The sequence below is a fragment of the Peromyscus eremicus genome, chromosome 7 (assembly GCF_949786415.1).
Source record: "Peromyscus eremicus chromosome 7, PerEre_H2_v1, whole genome shotgun sequence".
NCBI classification, from domain to species: domain Eukaryota; kingdom Metazoa; phylum Chordata; class Mammalia; order Rodentia; family Cricetidae; genus Peromyscus; species Peromyscus eremicus.
This window is the reverse complement of record NC_081422.1, coordinates 40,294,754-40,313,508: the sequence shown is the minus strand read 5'-3', so window position 1 is coordinate 40,313,508 and position 18,755 is coordinate 40,294,754. Positions and strand designations below refer to the sequence as shown.

General features: G+C 43.6%; 1 protein-coding gene across 1 annotated transcript in view; it reads left to right on the top strand.

The window, feature by feature from the left end:
- The window catches only part of Rnf214 (ring finger protein 214), a 36,946-nt gene extending 19,713 nt beyond the window's left edge, over nt 1-17,233 (top strand). Inside the window, exons 7-15 of the mRNA XM_059267750.1 lie at nt 10,432-10,528; nt 10,747-10,835; nt 12,886-12,976; nt 13,167-13,265; nt 14,164-14,540; nt 14,648-14,780; nt 15,256-15,360; nt 15,644-15,739; nt 16,982-17,233. Coding sequence (XP_059123733.1) covers nt 10,432-10,528; nt 10,747-10,835; nt 12,886-12,976; nt 13,167-13,265; nt 14,164-14,540; nt 14,648-14,780; nt 15,256-15,360; nt 15,644-15,739; nt 16,982-17,047 — 1,153 coding nt within the window. The 3' untranslated portion in view covers nt 17,048-17,233. The remainder of the gene's footprint in view (nt 1-10,431; nt 10,529-10,746; nt 10,836-12,885; nt 12,977-13,166; nt 13,266-14,163; nt 14,541-14,647; nt 14,781-15,255; nt 15,361-15,643; nt 15,740-16,981) is intronic.
- The last annotated feature ends 1,522 nt before the right edge of the window (nt 17,234-18,755 follow it).

The following is an 18,755-nucleotide window of genomic DNA, read 5'->3' as shown; positions in this document are numbered from 1 at the left end:
CATGGTGGGAGAGCATGGCAGCATGCAGGCAGACATGGTGCTGGAGAGTTAGCTGAAAGTCCTACATTTTGCAGGCAACAGGAAATGGACTGAGATACTGGGCATTATCCTGAGCATAGGAAACCTCAAAGCCCGCCCCTGCAGTGACGCACTTCTCCATCAAGGCTATACCCACTCCAACAAAGCCACACCTCCTAATAGTGCCATTCCCTATGAGATTACGGGGGCAATTACATTCAAATTACGACAAAAAGATTAAATCGGTTTATTTAGAAGAATAACATTGTTTAGATGCTTATAAATCTCTTTAGTGGAAAAAAAACATTTTTTCTGAATTTAACTGATAGCAAACGTTCTTGTTGAAGTCTGTAGGAGATTGCAGTACATAGGTGAGCTAGAAGAGCAGGAGTTATTTTAACAGCTTCTAAGTATAATTGTGGGTATTCTTTGATATGCTAAAGTATTTCATATGATCAGTTTGTTAAAAGTTAGTTTTGAAGTGGAACCTGAAACTACTTTGATAAACTTTTTGAACTGCTGTAATTGCTGTGATAAAATCTGTTAGGGTGTGTATGGGGTTGGATGGGGTTGTAGTTAGGGTTAGGATTAGTGCCTCACACATGCTCTGATGTATGTGTGTGAATATAGCACTGGGCTATATTCCCAGCCTACTTTTGTTGTTTTGAGACAGGGTCTACATAGACAGGGCTGGCTTTAAAGTTACTCTGTAACCCAGGCAAACTTTGAACTTGAGATCCCAGCTTTTCAGCCTCCAGTGTAGCTGGTATTACAGCCTGTGCCACCAGGCCTGCCTAAGATCTGATGGTTTACCTTGTTGTTGTTTTGGTTTGCTTTTTAAAACAGTGTCTTACTTTGAAGTCCTGGCTGACTTGTTGTGTAGACTGGGCTGGCCTCAAGTGTGTAGTCCCTCCGCCTTTGCCTCCAGAGTGCTGGGATTAGGCACGTCCTACAATACCTTGAAACTTGAATGGATCTTTTACCTAGTTTGTCAAATGGAAGAAAAACTTTTTCTGTACCTTTTTAGGGTTAGCAAATTAAAATTCTCAGATCAATAAGAAAAAAGTTTATTTGTCGTGCAACATGTATACACATGGAAGAACTACTAGAAAGCAGTACTTAAAGGGGTTAGAATTTGAGGGTCTGTGCCATCTTCTTGGGCAAATAGAAGAGGGAAGAAAATACTGATAGGGAAAACATTTTTTAAGTGTGTATATGTGTGTGTGTGTATGTAACATTACTATTGCTGTGATGAAACACTGTGACCAAAAGCAGCTTGGAGAGGAAAGGGTTTATTTCACTCACAGTTGCATATCATTCATTGTCAAAAGCAGTGAGGACAGGAACTCAAGCAGGGGAGGAACCTGGAGGCAGGAGCTGATGCAGAGGCCATGGAGGGGAGTTGCTTATAGACTTGCTCCCCATGGCTTGTTCAGCCTGCTTTCTTATAGAACCCAGGACCCCAAGCCCAGGGATGGCACCATCCATAAGGCATTTACTCAATTGACATTACATCCTTTCAAATAACTGTAGCTTGTGTCAAGTTGACAATTAGCCAACACTGTGTGTATGTGAGAGAGAGAGAAAGAGAGAGAGACAGAGACAGAGACTGAGACTGAGACTGAGACAGAGAGACACCTTGGATGTCATCCCCACGAACACCATTCACCTCTTTTGAGAGAGGGTCTCTTGTTGGCCTGGAGTTCAACAATTAGGCTAGACTGGCCGGCCAGTGAGCCCCAGAGACATACTGTCTCCCGTGCCCAGTGCTGGGACCACAGGTGTGTGCTCCCACCGTGCTCAGCACCTTATGGAGGTTCTGCAGATTAAACTCAGATCTTTGAGCTTTCAACGCGAGTACTTGACCAGCTGACTCATTCCTGTAATCCCCAATGATTCCCTGGAGAGGAGTGAGAAAGAGCACAGAGAGAACATTTTGTGGAAAGAAAAATGAGCTTTTAGTAGATGAGAATGTCTATGAACTAGGGAGGGTGTTTAGTCAGTAAAGTGCCTACTGTGCAGGCAAGCATGAGGACCTGAGTTGAGATTTTCAGCAACGGCTAAAAACCAGGGATGGCAGCACATATTTATAACCCCAGCGCTGGGGATGGGAGGCGGTGAGACAAGAAGATCCCTGCAGCTCATTGGCCAGCCAGGCTAGCAGAATTGATAAGCTCCAGGTTCCATGGGAGACCTTGTCTCAGAACATAAGAAGAGATAGCTCAGTGTTTCCTGTGCAGACACAAGGAACTGATCTCCAGCACCCCTGTGAAAAGCTGACATGGCCTATAGCATCTCTGTGACCCCCCCACACTGGGGATGCAGAGAGAGGCAGATCCCTGGAGCTATCCAGCTAGCTAGTCTAGCTAATCTTTGAGCTGTAGGTTCAGTGAAGAGACTCTGCCTCAAAAAAATAACATGGAGGGAAGTAAAGGAAGACACCTGCCGTCTACCTCTGGCCTCCACATGTAGTGGAAGGGCTGTAAGCTCTCTAAAAAAGGAGGCTTGTTTGATGGCTCCTGTTCTTCCTCTGGGAGAAGATCCACTGTGAGCAGTTCATGACAGCTTTGCTCTCTAGAAGTTGCTGCTTTGGCTCTCATAAGGGAAATTCTAAGAGCTTTTTCTTCCCCCTGAAGCTATGGAATCTCAGTGTCTTTTAAAATAATCTTTACACCCATTGAGTGGACCCCATAGTTGATCTGATAACACAATGCATATTTACTAAATATTGGCCCAACATTTTGTAGATCTTCCAAGTGTTGATACAATTTTGTATGCAAAAATTGAAAATCTGGGGCTGGAGTGATGGTTCAAGAGTTAAGAACACTGGCTGCTCTTGTAGAGAACCCAGGTTTGAATCCCAGCACCTACATAGGGTGGTTCATGACAGCCTGTAGCTCCAGCTCCCAGGAATCCAATGCCCTCTTCTGGCCTCCTTGGACGTTCTCACAAACATGACATACACCGAGGTACAGACATATAAATAAAAATAAAGCTTAAAAACCAAACAGCCCTTTACCAGAAGAGAAAATGGCTGAAGTCAGAAGAATAGAGAAGTATGTATTTATTAGTCGCAAAAGTGAGGATACTGTCACATGTCATATATTCTCAGGAAAACTCCAGTGTCAGCTCCTCAAAGAATGAAAATGAAAAAGGTAAATACTGTTACCTGTCCTTTCCTTCCTACTTATTTGTTTGTTGGCTTTGGGACAGGCTTTCTCTGTGTAGCTGTGGCTGACCTAGAACTCACTCTGTAGACCAGGCTGGCCTTAAACTCAGATTCACCTGTTTCTGCCTCCTGAGTGCTGGGATTAAAGGGGTGCGCCACCACCACCGCCTCCCTCCCTCCCTCCCTCCCTCCCTCCCTCCCTCCTTTCTTTCTTTCTTTCTTTCTTTCTTTCTTTCTTTCTAGCTTACAAATTTAAGCTTAAAGTTGTAGCTCTGTGGAGTGGGCCTTCGATGTGTTTGGGCACCCTGGCTTACACTCTGAAAAGTGCAGCTCCATCCCCATGGCTTCTGGTGCCATCTCTGTGCTAGTGCCTCTGTTTCGTCCTGCTGGGATTTTGTGCCCTTGACCCTTGCCCTTTGCACAGTTGGCTTGTTCTGCCCACATTTTCCTTGTCCCTTTTGCTCACCAAGCAAAACTGGAAAAGTATCTGGGTTATATCTGTAAGTTTAAAAATGTGTAGCACATTGAGACTACTGTTAAAGATGTTGAATCAATGAAGAATTTATCCCAGTAATTTTTTCTGTATCTGATCATTCTGTGTATGGTTGCACTGTTTTAAGAAACTGATTTTCAGCCTGGCATGGTGGTCTGAGCCTGTATTCTCAGCACTTAGGAGGTGGAGGCAGGAGGATCAGGATTTCTAGGTCAGTCTCCTCTACATTTGAACCAGAACTGCAAGAGAGCTATGTCCTAATACCCACACGCACCAAAAAGAAAAAGACAATATTTCCTAAATGGTCTTGAGCTCAGGAATACACCTTTGAACACCACAGCTGACTGTATCTACTTACCTCTCCACTGGGTTTGGTTCTGCTTTGTCTCCTTGCCCGTATCTAGAGTGTAACATAATTCTGCAAGAAAGGCCTTTGGCTGAGGACTCAGAGATCCTAATTCTTATCTCTCCTCCAAGTGTCAGAGAATATGTATCTCATGGAACACTGAGCATCTGCATCTATACTCCAAGGCAGCCGTCTTCCTACAGCCACTTGTCACGGGGAAAACCATGTTTTGTTTTGTTTTGGAGTCAGATTCTCATGTAGGCTTGGCTATATAGACCAGACTGACCTCAAACTCACAGTGTCCTCTTACCTCTGCCTTCCAAGTGCTGGGATTAAAGGTATATGCAACTGTGCCTGGCCGGGAAATAAAAGTATATTTGTATTTTAGTTTCTCTGAAGAAAGTTGTTCTAGCATTCAAATGATAACTGGCATATATGAAGCCCTTACTATTTGCTAGACTGTCTTAGGCATTTTGAATACATTAACTCATTCAGTTTGCACCATGGTGCTATGGAAAGTGGATTCCTGTGTTCTCCCCACTTCATACTGTAGGAAAGAAGGCTCAGAAAGCCTCACTGGACAAGCAGTGCAGAGTAGTGAGGCTGGGGTGGACCAGGTGGCTCACCCAGCTCACCTTCCTCTTATATCTAACTGCATCACTTTGTCATCAACTTGCATTGGTCACACAGAGGCTGCTGTGGCATCATTTATGATTGTGAAATTGAAAAATCACAAGGAAGGGGCAGGAGAATGCTCTGCAGTCAAGAGCACTGATTGCTCTTCCAGAGGACTGACATGGCACCTCTGTTACTCCAGTCCCAGCCGATCCACCACCCTAGTCTGGCCTCCAAAGACACTTTGTGCACATGTCTCACAGGCATACATATGGGCAAAACATCTGTACACACAGGTATGCACATACACACAATAAAGATTTAAGTTCACAGCCGGGCAGTGGTGGCGCACGCCTTTAATCCCAGCACTTGGGAGGCAGAGCCAGGCGGATCTCTGTGAGTTCGAGGCCAGCCTGGGCTACCAAGTGAGTACCAGGAAAGGCGCAAAGCTACACAGAGAAACCCTGTCTCGAAAAAAAACAACAACAACAAAAAAAAACCAAAAAAAAAAAAAAAAAGATTTAAGTTCACATAGTCATCTAGATTTTAAAAAATAATAACAAGGAAGTTTTTTTTTTCTTTTTTGTTTTTTGAAACACGCTTTCTCTATGTACCCTGACTACCCCAGAACTTGCTTTGTAAACCAGGCTGGCTCCAACTCACAGAGATCCACCTGCCTCTGCCCCCCGAGTGCTGGGATTAGTGTGTGCCACCACCACTTGGCAACAAGGAAATACTTAAGTCAATAATAATAGGCCTGCATAATGGACAGCCACTTTGTTTTAAGACAAAAAAAATTATTTATTTTTTTCTGTATATGAGTGTTTTGCTTGCATGCATATCTGTGTACCACGTGCATGCCTGGTTCTCATGGAAGTCAGAAGAGGGCATCAGATCCTCCAGAACTGGAGTTACGGATGATTGTAAACCACTATGTGGGTTCTAGAACCTGAACCCAGGTCCTCTGCAAGAGCATCCAGTGCTCTCAACCACTGAGCCATTTCTCCAGCCCTGGGCAGCCATTTCAAATCACAGGTTTTGTTTTGTCTTTAATTGTTGTTTTTGTTTTGTTTCTAATTTTTAAAAATCTTAGTGTGTATCTGTGTGTACATGTGTTCATGCCACTTTATGGATGTGGAGGTCAGAGAACAACTTAGAGTCTCAGTCCTTGCCCTCTTCGCTTAAGACTGGGTCTCTGTTGTTTTGCCAGCTAGCCTATAAGCTTCCAGGGACTCCTTCCTATCTCCATAAGAGAGTGTCGTGATAGGCCAGGCAGTGCTGGCACACGCCTTTGATCCTCTGTCTCAAAGGACCACCCCCCACAAAAAATTGCTAAGATTACAGACACACACTGCTGCTCTTGGAGGGTGTGGGTTCTCTTCCCAGCACCAACAGGGCAGGCACCTAACTGATTTATAACTGCAGTGCCAGAGAATCTGACGCCCTCTTCTGGCCTTCCTGGGTACTGCAAGAATGTGGTGTTCAGACATACATGCTGACAAAACAATGATACACTACACATAAGAAATAAAATAAATAAATCCTGAGATAAATAAGTGCTGGGATTAAAGGGATGTACCACCACCACCCAGCTTCATGACTAATTCTTTACATGTGCTTTCTTAGTTATCTTTCTCATCAAAGCCATGATGCAAGCACTGTTGTTTTTATAAATGGAGAAAATGATGTCTACAAAAATTAAATAACTTGTCTAGGATCATATAAATAATACAGTTGGGGTCTCTATATTAAATTATTTTTATAATTTGTGTGGCTTCTATGATAAAGAACAAAGTTCATTTTTAAAAATATTTAAACATATCAAGACCTGTAATAAGCCAGGATTGTAGAATATGATTGAATTTATTAATTTCAACCACTGATATCTAAAAACTACACATGAGAAATAATAGAAGTGTAGGATTGAAAGAAATTAAATTAAACAAATTTTTAAAGTTCAGCTGAGCATTGTAGCTCACATGGGAGGCTGGGGCAGAAGGATGACTGCAAGTTCTAGTCCAGTCTGGACTGCAGAGTGAGGCCTGGGCAAATCAAAAGCCATAAAACACTTAATGATTGTATTTTGCCAAAAGTAGGGAACTGGTGTTTTTTGGTTTTGGGTTTTTTTTTTCCATACTTATTTACTTCCTGTGTGTTCATGTGCATGGGAGTATGTGCACACCATAGCACAAAATTGGAAATTAGAGGACAATTTTCAGAAATTAATTAGTTCTTTCCTTTTATCATGCTAGTTCCAAGGATTGAACTCAGGGCATCAGACTTGGTGGCAAATGCCCTTATTTGGTGAGCTATCTTACAGCCTTGATTTTGGTGTGTGTGTGTGTTGGTTTTTGTAGACAAGGTTTCTCTGTGTAGCCCTCCCTGGCTGTTCTGGAACTCACTCTGTAGACTAGGCTGGCTTCAAACTCACAAGGATCCAACTGCCTCTACTTTCCAAGTGCTGGGATTAAAGGCATGTGCCCAGCTTGTATGTGTCATTTATATGATGGGTTATTTGAAAATCTGATGGTTATGTTATAGTGTAGGTAGTATATAAGGAAGCTGAGTACTTTTTATCACTGTTCAGGAACTTCCCTATTTGTTTAATTTTAATTTTATTCTATATGTATGGGTATCTTTCCTGGAAATCACTTGTATATCTGATGCCTGGGAAGCCAGAAGAGGGTGGCAAATTCCCTAGAATCAGAATTAGATGGTTGTGAGCCAACATGTGGGTGCTGGAAACCAAACTCAGCTCCTTTGGAAAGGCAGCCAGTGTTATTAACTGCTGAGTCGTCTCTCCAGCCTCATTAATAAAAATGTTATTACACATTTTTGGGTGTATGTACTGTATAGGCTGTCCTGCCAGCCAACTCCCAAATAACCACACAGAGATTTATTATTAATTATAAATACTTAGTAGATTTTTATTAAATTGTAAATGCTTGGCTGATAGCATAGGCTTATTACTAACTAGCTTTAACAACTTAAATTAACCCATATTTCTTATCTACATTTTACCATGTGACTTAGTACCTTTTTTAACATGGCATGTTTATCTTGCTTCTCCTGGCAACTCTGCCCTCTTCATCCTTGAGCTCTCTTGTCTGAAAGTCCCACCTAACCTTTTCCTGCCTAGCTATTGGCCATTTAGTTCTTTATTAAACCAATGAGAGCAACATATCTTCACAGTGTGCAAAAAGACTATTCTATAACAATACTGGCTAGTTTTATGTCAGCTTGACACAAGCTAGAGTCATTTGGGAAGAAGGACTCTCAATTGAGAAAATGTCTTTATAAGATTGGCTTGTAGGCAGGTCTTTAGTGCATTTTGTCGGTTAGTGATTGATGTGGGAGGACCCAGCCCATTGGTGGTGGAGCCATCCCCTCGGAGATGGTCCTGAATGCTAAGAAAGCTGGCTGAGCAAGCCATGAGGAACAAACCAGTAAGCAGCACTCCTCCATGGCTTCTGCATCAGCTCTTGCCCTAACTTCTTTCAGTGATGGACCATGATGTGGAAGTGGAAGCTTATGGTCATGATGTTTTCGGGGTTTTTTTGTTTGTTTGTTTTGTTTTGTTTCGTTTTTTTCCAAGATAGGTTTTCTCTGTGTAGTCCCGGCTATCCTGGAACTCGCTCTGTAGACCCGGCTGGCTTCGAACTCACAGAGATCCCTCTGCCTCCTGAGTGCTGAGGTTAAAGGTGTATGCCACCACCACCCAGCACATTTCACGTATTCTTTTTGTTGGTTTGTTTTTGTGTTTTTAGAGACAGGGTTTCTCTGTGTAGCCCTGGTTGTCCTGGATCTTGCTCTGTAGACCAGACTGGCCTCAAACTCACAGAGATCCGCTTGCTTCTGCCTCCCAAGTGCTGGGATTAAAGGCATGCACCACTGTGCCCTGCTGCATTCCACATATTCTCATGGTAAGAAGCTTTGGAGGCTTTTTGGAACTTGAAGCTTACGTGTTGGTCAGGAAGGTATAACCACCTATAAGCCTTTAAAGAACTGCTAGAGAATTCTTCCTGTGACAGAAGTTAGTTTGGAGACCACATGGCTCACCTACTCAGGTCTCTTAGATGGACAGAACTTATCAGTAGAAAGCAAATGCAGATTTATGTCAGTAATGAATGAGTGTGTATGTAGCAAACATACCCAGAATCTCAAATAGGGGGCGGGGATGTGTGGAGAATTGGATTATAAACAAGACTATGCGAAGGGAAAGAGCCTTAGACACTTCTGGTAGGAGAAATGCTTCTGGGGCTGGAGAGATAGCTCCGCAGCTGCTCTTCCAGAGGACTCCGGTTCATGGCAGGCCACAACTGTCTGTTATTCCACTTCCAGAGCCTCTGAGGGCACCAGGCACAGATACGGTACCCAGTCATACATTCAGACAAAACACCCATACACATAAGATAAATACATTTAAAAAGAGAATTGCTGCCTTTGGCTGGGCGTGGTGACTCACACTTTAAGCAATGGGGAGGCTGAAACAGGAGGATTGCTCTAAGTTTAAGTTCAATCTGGGCAGCATAGAGACCCTGTTTGAAAAAAAAAAAAAAACTGAAAAAGACTACAGATGGCAGGTCTTTGGTCCCAGCACTCAGGATGCAGAAGCAGGCAGATCTCTGTGAGTTTCAGGCCAGCCTGGTCTACAGAGCAAGTTCCAGGACAGCCAGGGCTACAGAGAGAAACCTTGTCTCAAAAAACAAAACAAAACAAAAGCATCAAAGATAACTTAAAACATTTTCATTCCGTTCTTTTCATGAATCTGAATAATTTGTGCTTTCAGCTTACAGTCAAATGTAATATGAGAAAATTCTCCTCTTGTCTCTGTTCCACAGTAGCCTCTTCAGTCCTGAGTGTGAGGGTCAACTGTCCCAGTGCAATACAGAAAGACCCATCTTCTAGGAGATATTTCAAACCAGAACAGTTGGTCACCTTAATCCTGAACATATTACACCCTATGGATGGGAGTTAGGGGCAAGAAGCATTTTAAAATGGAGGAAATGGATAAAAATGGGAAGTGCTAAGTATGATGGAAATACATTTTCTTTTTTTGAGACAGAATCTCATCCTATAGCCCAAGCTGGCCTAGAATATAGTGTGTAGCCTAGACTGTCCTTAAATTTGTGGTGATCCTCTTGTCTTAAACTCTCAAGTATTACCAAGATTCTGAGCCACCTGCCATACACAGTTACATTTTGCTTCTGAAGAATTTTACTATAGTTAAGGAAATGCAGAGATCAGTAAGCCAGTGATAAATGCTTGATTGATTGTGCGTTGAAGTTGAGTATTACCTGGCCCAGCATTTGGTCCTGTGTTTTCCACTACCCTCATTGAAAGACATCCTGAGAAATAAAAGGAACACCATAAAGGTTTTGAATGCCCTAAATACATGGAACATTGTGCCTCATGAGGGGTTTTGTTTCTTTGAGACAGGGTCTCACCTTGTAGTCTATGCTGGTCTGGAACTCAAAGCAATCCATTTGCCTTAGCCTTCCAAGAACTAGGATTGTAGACATGAGCTACTATGCCCAGCTAGGTTTGGGTTCTGAGAGCTATTCCTTTCCTGCACTAGGTAACTTTATTTGAGCAAGTGGAGAAGGGACCGTTTCCTTCTCTGCAGTTTAGACTATTCTACACATTATTTGTCTGTCTCCAAAGTGAATCCTGGGAGTGAGGCTTCATGTAGCAGCCCCGACAGAACAGTCGGGTTTTCCTTTTGCCTTGGTGTTGCTCAGCAAACTTACATTTGCTTCCTTAATCTTGTTCTTGCTTCTTACTGTACAGAGAAGTGTGGGAAATGGAACTGGATAGACTCAAGAACCAGGATGGTGAAATCAATCGGAACATTATGGAAGAGACGGAGCGGGCTTGGAAGGCTGAGGTAAGAAGAGACAATGTCTTCAAAGACTTGGTCTTGTGCTCCCAGGTGCTATATAGTTTTGATGAAGTACTTAAAGACTGGAGGCATTTGTTTAACTACGGGTAGTTTGTGTTTGTAAAGTGCTCTCTTTCTTTCTCTCTCTCCCTCCCCCCCCCATATGTGTGTGCACAAACACGCATGTGTATATACATGAATGTGTGCATGCACGGGGTCCTTAGATCCTGTCACTAGAGAGCCGGAAGGAGTTGCTGGTGCTGAAACTGGAAGAAGCAGAAAAAGAAGCCGAGCTGCATCTGACTTACCTCAAGTAGGTGCCTCCTCTAAGGCCCAGGCTAGCAGGCCTGGCTCGCAATTGTGTGTGCCTAGAGTCTGCCTAGGACTCTAAGGCTGTCGCTGTGTGTGTATCTATAACTGTTCAAGATTTCTCTTCCATGTTCTGCACTTCCTCACTCTTTCCTCCTTTTATAGCTTGGCACTTTCTATTATCGTACTTTTGTTTGAGTAAATACCATCTGCTAAACTATCTGAGCATAATGTAGGTCTTTGGAGTTTTGTTTCCTCCATGACCGTTTCTCCTCTGTCTGCCACAGGATTTGGAGGATTCCTATAGCATTTCCAGACAGCCAAGAACCCTCTTTGTGGTTGATCCTTTCTTAAATATTTGGCTTACAATATTTGGTATGGTGGCACTTTCCTGTAATCCCAGTACTTAGGCGTCTGAGGCAGAAGGATCAAAAGTTCCAGGTCAGGATGGGCTACATGGGAGACCCTGTCAGACAGAAAAGTGATATCATTTATGTGAAGCAGATGACTTAGACTATTGGGTTCCTCTAGCACTTGTTCCTACCTCTTCTTTTAAGGACCTTACCCAACAACTATGTCTCAGGGTGTAACGAGTTTAGGGCAAAAGCCCAGGCTCTGGCAGCCCTAGCAGGCTTTGCTCAGTCATCATAGTATACCAGTTAAAGAGATCAGTAATGGTGAAAAGCAGAAAACATGTAATCAGTGTTGCCACATTGGAAAGAACAGATAAAGAGACCTAGAGATAACAAAGCTAGCTAGCTACCTTTGGAGTTCCAGCATGAGCTTTGGATTGATCTGTTTATATAGGTTTTTAAAAGACTATTTTTATTGATATTGGTGTATGTATGTTTGAATGTTTGTATGCACATGTGTACAGGTACCCACAGACAGGTCCAAGGGTGTCAGATTCCCCATAGTTGGAGCTGTAAGCAGTAGTGTGATGCTCAATGTGGGTGCTAGAAACGAACCTTCGTTCCTCTGCGAAAGAAGCAAGCACTATTAACTGCTGAGCCATCATCACTCCAGTCTAGTCTAGGGTTTTAAGATGGGATTTTGTGTAGTCCAGGCTGGGCTGCAACACTCGATCCTTCTGCCTCTGCCTTCAGAATGTTTGCTTTATAGGCATACAGCACCACATGGCACAGAACTTCAGGTTTAAATAGAGGAACTGGGACAAGGGGCAGGAGGGGTAAATAATTAACCAGTCTGGCTCAAGATGTGGTCTTACTGATATTTGTCTCAGTTCTTGTTCTGCGAGGTGATATGAAGAATCCTTTAGCTGTTACCACTTGAGGGCATCCATGTGGTTCCCTCAAGATCACCACTGCTACTCTAGGGTGCAGGCTCACCCTTGTGGGTGATTGTCCTCATCTGGAGGACAGTTGTTCCTTGGAAGAAGACTGCGATTTTAGTACAGTTGTCTTTGTGTCATTATCATCAAAAGGGGAGGGTATAGATTAGATAAGCAATAATAAGTAACATAAATGAGATAAGTAACATGCCTAGGTAGAGTCAAGCGTACTCTGTTCCAAAGCGGAGAACACATATGAAATGGAGGCAGGAGTGCTGGGCTGCCATCTTACTTTCAGTTACTTTGAGGGACCAAGCACAGAACCAATGCTTTTTAGCCCAAACCGTTTCTAAGTATGTATTTTATGTGAATTAAGAATTGATTGTTGGGGCTGGAGAGATGGCTCAGAGGTTAAGAGCACTGACTGCTCTCTCTTCCAGAGGTCCTGAGTTCAATTCCCAGCAACCACATTGTGGTTCACAACCATTTCTAATGAGATCTGGTGCCCTCTTCTGGCCTGCAGTCATACATGCTGTATACATAATAAATAAATAAATCTTAAAAAAAAAAAAAAAAAGAATTGATTGTTGCCCAGGAGGTGGTAGAGGTAAACAGATCTCTGTGAGTTCCAGGCCAGCCTGGTCTACAGAGTGAGTTCCAGGTCAGCCAGGGTTACACAGAGAAACCCTGTCTTGCGGGGGGAAAAAAATAATTGATTGTTGTTTTGTTTTTTGAATTCTGTGAATTCTTTATTTCTTGAAAGGTCAACTCCTCCAACCCTGGAGACAGTTCGTTCCAAACAGGAGTGGGAGACAAGACTGAATGGAGTTCGGATAATGAAAAAGAATGTTCGGGTAAGTGTAGCTAAGGGTGATGGTTTGGTCAGCCCCAGTTTGTGCTCCAGCCCTCCTAATGCAGGTGGGGGTGCTGCCTTGTTCATTGCTGCACAGAGCAAGCGAGCGAGCGAGCGAGCCAGCCTGTGTGCCTTCTCCAGAGCTTTGCTCAGCCTAGAGTAAAGGACTATCTTCCTTCCTGTTGTTCCAGGACCAGTTTAATAGTCACATCCAGCTAGTGAGGAATGGAGCTAAGCTGAGCAGTCTTCCTCAGATCCCTACCCCAACTCTGCCTCCGCCCCCCTCAGAGGTAAGAGTGCTAACTTGAGTCCACCTTTCTGTGTTGTAGGCAAAGTCAGGGTTGTCTGCTTGTTCTTCTTATGAGGACGTTGGGGCATCCCCGTTTAGTGCAGGAGTGTGAGAGCTGCTCACTGATGTCTGCCCCAGTTTTCTCTCCTAAAATATTTTTGTTTTTGTTTGTTTATCTTTGTTTTTCGAGACAGGGTTTCTCTGTGTAGCCCTGGCTGTCCTGGAACTTACTCTGTAGACCAGGCTGGCCTTGAACTCACAGATGTATCTGCCTGCCTCTACTTCCTGAGTGCTGGGGTTAAAGGCTCCTAAACATTTTTTTATGTGTATGTTTATATGATGTATGTGTGAATGCATGCTTGTATATGTGTGCATATGTGCAATGCAGGTATGTTTGTATGTGTGTGGGTGTATGTGTATGTGTTCCTATGCATTTAGGCCAGAGATCAACTTTAGGTCACTATCTTTTAAGATTCTTTTTTTTTCTTAAGACAGGGTCTTACTGTGCATTTCTGGCTGGCTTGGAACTCACTATGTAGACCAGGCTGTCCTCAAATTCACAGAAATCTACCTGCCTCTTCCTCTTTAGTGCTAGAATTAAAGACATGTATTACTATACCCAGCCTGATTTCTTGAAACAGGGTCTCTCACTGAACCTATAGCTCAAGGATTGGCTAAACTGGCTGGCCACTGTAGGGACCTGCTTGACTCTGCCCCCACAGCATTGGGTTACAGATAGATGCCCTCTATAGGCCTTTACATGTCTACTGGGATGTTAACTCAGGTCTTTATGCTTGCAAGGCAGGTACTTTACCAACTGAACCATCTCCTTATCCCTTGCTCCAGTTCCTAATCTTTTCTCCCCATCTCTTTTGTCCTCCACCTCTTCCCCTTTGCAGGCAGATTTCATGCTTCAAGTATTTCAGCCCAGTCCCTCTCTGACCCCTCGGATGCCCTTCTCTATTGGGCAGGTCACAATGCCTATGGTCATGCCCAGTGCAGATCCTCGCTCTTTGTCTTTTCCAATCTTGAACCCTGCCCTTTCCCAGTCCAGTCAACCATCCCCACCTCTTCCTGGCTCACATGGGAGAAATAGCCCTGGCTTGGGTTCCCTGGTCAGCCCTCATGGTCCACACATGCCTCCTGCTGCCTCCATCCCGCCTCCCCCAGGCTTGGGCGGGATTAAGGCTTCTACTGAAACTCCCCGGCCCCAACCAGTAGACAAACTGGAGAAGATCCTGGAAAAGCTGCTGACTCGGTTCCCACAGTGCAATAAGTAAGTGCTCGTAAGGATCAGTTCCGGTATCTGCCAGAGAAATATTTGTGGTTGGAAATAGGGAGCTTAGGGGCATGTTCCCCATAAAGATGGATGTTCTTTCTCAGGGCCCAGATGACCAACATTCTTCAGCAAATCAAGACAGCACGTACCACCATGGCGGGCCTGACCATGGAGGAGTTAATCCAGCTGGTAGCTGCACGGCTGGCAGAGCATGAACGGGTGGCATCGAGCACTCAGGTAAGAGGAGCTACAGGGAGAGAACTTAGACCTACTGAGAGGTTGAGGAAGAAGCCAACTTCAGAAAAACTGGGAGTGAAGAGCATCAGAGCAAGCGGTATCTGGTCTGCTCTTTTCATCGTTTAAAGTGAATGATTTCTTCTTGTGTTGTTCTTTTTTTAAATTATTAGTGTGTGTGTGTGTGTGTGTGTGTGTGTGTGTGAGAGAGAGAGAGAGAGAGAGAGAGAGAGAGAGAGAGAGAGAGAGAGAGAGAGAGAGATGTATTTTCTTGGGTACATGTGTGGAAGTTCGAGGACAACTTGTGGGAGTCCATTTTCTTCTATCATGTGAGTTCCAGGAATTGAACTCAGGTCATTAGGCTTGCGTGCAAGAACCTTTACCCACTGAGCCATCCTGCTGGCCCTAGTTTCTTTTTTGATACATGCTCTGTTGCTCAGACTCTCTTCCCTCACTCTGAAATTATTTCTACCCACAGCCACTTGGTCGGATCCGGGCTTTGTACCCTGCTCCTCTGGCCCAAATCAGTACCCCAATGTTCTTGCCTTCTGCCCAAGTTTCATACCCTGGAAGGTCTTCACATGTAAGACTCTTTTCTTTTAACACTGGGATGTGGAGAAGCGCAGGGTGAGGAGGGAGTGGGCTACAGGTAAGAATGCTAGAGGAAACCATTCTCTCCACAGCAGAGTTGTGTGCAGCCCTACTGGGAACATGCTGCACACACTTTAGGCAAGAATCTAGGTTTGGACTCATATTTCTTTTGCTGAAGAATAGTTTTGCTCCATGGAACTATCGGATAGTCATGGGCATAGCAGGCAAGGTAATCTGGAGGTTGGCCGGCTGTGACCAGCTTTTTTGTCCCACAGGCGCCACCCACCTGTAAGCTGTGTCTGATGTGTCAGAAACTTGTCCAGCCCAGTGAGCTGCACCCGATGGCTTGCACCCACGCGCTACACAAGGAGGTAGATACTGCTGATCGTTCTTGTGCTCTGCTCGCTCTCACAGCTGAGGTCATTTCTCTGGAGTATTTTACTAGGTTAATTCCCATCATTAATGTTTAGTTAGGAAGTTTTTAGTTATTTGTGGACTCACCATCAGTAGAGTTCAGAATCTGCAGCTAGGATGTCATAGCTTTTAATCCCATTCTCTGTAAGGTGACTAAATGCAGTTCATAGTTAAACACTGATAATCTATTTTCTTGGTTATGCTTTGCTTTAGCTGAGAGGAGTGATGGGGCCTGAATATGAGATTAGTAACTCCATTAACAGAATAGTTTGAAGGCCTGTCTCTTATCTTCACTGACAGACTCACAAGTGACTCCTGCTAACAGCAGGGTGATTCTTCTTCTTCTTCTTTTTTTTTTTTTACTCTCTATTTTATTTTATTTTTTTTATTTTTTTAATTTTTATTTTGCAATACAATTCAGTTCTACATATCAGCCACGGATTCCCTTGTTCTCCCCCCTCCCGTCCCCCAGGGTGATTCTTCTTAACCAGTTTGTTTTGTTCATTTTGTTTTTCCAAGAAGTAAAAACTATACTAACATCTAAATTCTTTTAACTCCTTGGTTGGTAAGGATGACTGAACTTTTTTAACCTTGAACTTCTGATCTTCTTGCCCTCACCTCCTATGTGCTAAGATTACAGGTGTGTGTCACCATACCTGGTTTATGTGGTGTTGTGGCTCAAACCCAGGACTTTCTGTATGCTAGGCGGGCACTCAGCCCAGCACCTGCATTCTAGATAAGAAAAAGCCCTGGCCGGGCGGTGGTGGCGCACGCCTTTAATCCCAGCACTCGGGAGGCAGAGTCAGGTGGATCTCTGTGAGTTCGAGGCCAGCCTGGGCTACCAAGTGAGTTCCAGGAAAGGCACAAAGCTACACAGAGAAACCCTGTCTCAAAAAAAAAAGAAAAAAAGAAAAAGCCCTGAAGGCACACATTCATACATGGAGTAAATATTTTTTTAATGGTGGAAAAAAAGACACCTGTGGTTATCCCCTGGCCTCCATATATGTATGCACCTACACCAGCATATTTTCATACTAACATAACATGCAGAGAGATCCCACTGAAATAGCCTGCTACTCCATCCGGCCCTTGTGAGAACTTTTGAGAGTTAGATCTCGTGATCTTTATGGCACTCTCTGCTAACTTTACTTTGGCTTCCCAGCCAAGTCTGAGGTATATGTGTGTCTCTTTCTTTCCAGTGTATCAAATTCTGGGCCCAGACCAACACAAATGACACTTGTCCCTTTTGCCCAACTCTTAAATGATGGACCCGACTGGGGAGGAAGAAGAGGAGAAACCGATGTGAACAGGAAACGCGGGTTCAAGATTTCTAAAACTCTATATTTATACAGTGACATATACTCATGCCGTGTACATTTTTATTATATAGGGAATGTGTGTATAGAAAGTCTGTATTCAAACGTCCGTAATGAGAGTATGTATATAATGCAGATATACCTGTTCCCCTCATCTTGCAGTTCTTTGGGGGTTGCAGACTGTAGGGAATAGGACATTTAATTTGGCCTTGAAATCATGATCCCTGCATAGGATTGTTGTCTAACCCATTTTAGAAAGCTGCTGTTGCTCTAAGGCCATCCTGTTTGGGTTTGGCTCAGCCGCTAGTCCATTTCTGTAAGGCTCATGTATGCAGAATTGAAGGCTGGTGCTCACCTGCTGTCCAACCAGATGCCTTGCTTTGCAGGGGCCTCCAGAAGCTTTGGTGTTGTTTTAGCCACTCCAATGATAAAATGTTACTGATTGAGGGGGAAAAATGTAACTCTGATAGTCTGATTTTTTTCATTGAACATTTTACTGTGTTAATGCTCATTATTTATACATTGATATCAGGTATACAGGATATTCTGTTTTATGTCAGTAAAATCCACAGTCCAAGAACATAATCAGGTTCCATTTCTCCCACCATCTTCTGTCTGCTCTATTTCCTGGAGAGAAAAGCACAATTCATAGATTTTTCCCTGGGCCTAGCCACCGTCCCTTGTTGTCACTGGCTTGGCCTCCACTGAGCAATGACAGACCAGCCTTGCAAAGTGCTCACCCTTCCCATTCTTCTGGTCTCCTAATCTAGCTATCCTCTCCTTCAAAGGTTAAGGCAGTTGGTTCACAACCAAGTTGTTTGGTGACCTTGGGTGAGCTCCAGACAGGCACTGGGGTGAGATGTCTGTGCAAAATTATTTGCAGAATAATCATGGGATGTTGGATTTTCATTTGTGAAGCAAGGAAGCTGTGGGGGACACATTCCCTGTCTAGGATAAAATGGAGACAGTAAGATGAAGGGGGTGGGACTTGACAGTCACAGCCATGTTCTGTAGATTCCCATCTGGAGTGAGATGGTTTTCCACCTCTGCTTATGGAGTACTTCTGGTTTTTATGTCTGGGACATCTGTGGCTCAGAGAACCTGGAGTCTTTTCCAGTCTTTATCTTTACTCCTATAGTAAATGGCTTTAATTACCTTCTTTTTTAGAATTACACAAGTGTTAACCAAGGAAAAAGAAATTGGATCTGGGGGAAGGGCAACATTATGTTACCAACAATTGATGTTTTCCCATTCTGAAACTGGGAAATGCTTGTTGAATCTAGCAATTTGTATTAGGATAGCAAAGACTTTCTTCTTTCTGAGCTAACTAAATTCTTTTGTTTTTTTCTTCCTTGCCTATGAGCTTATGGATGAATTCTTTTCTTTTGCCTTATTTGTCCAGGTTGATTGACAAGCATATTTAGGGAACTGGACTTCCCAGGATTACCTTGGCATCTTAAAAGGGGAATGGAGTGGCCTGAGTACTCAACTTTTTAGAGGTCAGGTGACCTACTTTCTTTGGTTAATTAAGTACTTCTGTCTTCTTGTCTCCAGTTTGGTACTGTCTTGAACAGAAAAGATGACAAAATGGAAGACGACTTCCTTTGTTCTTTTCATGTGGGGGATTCATTTTCTGTCTTAGAATCTTAAGATTGTT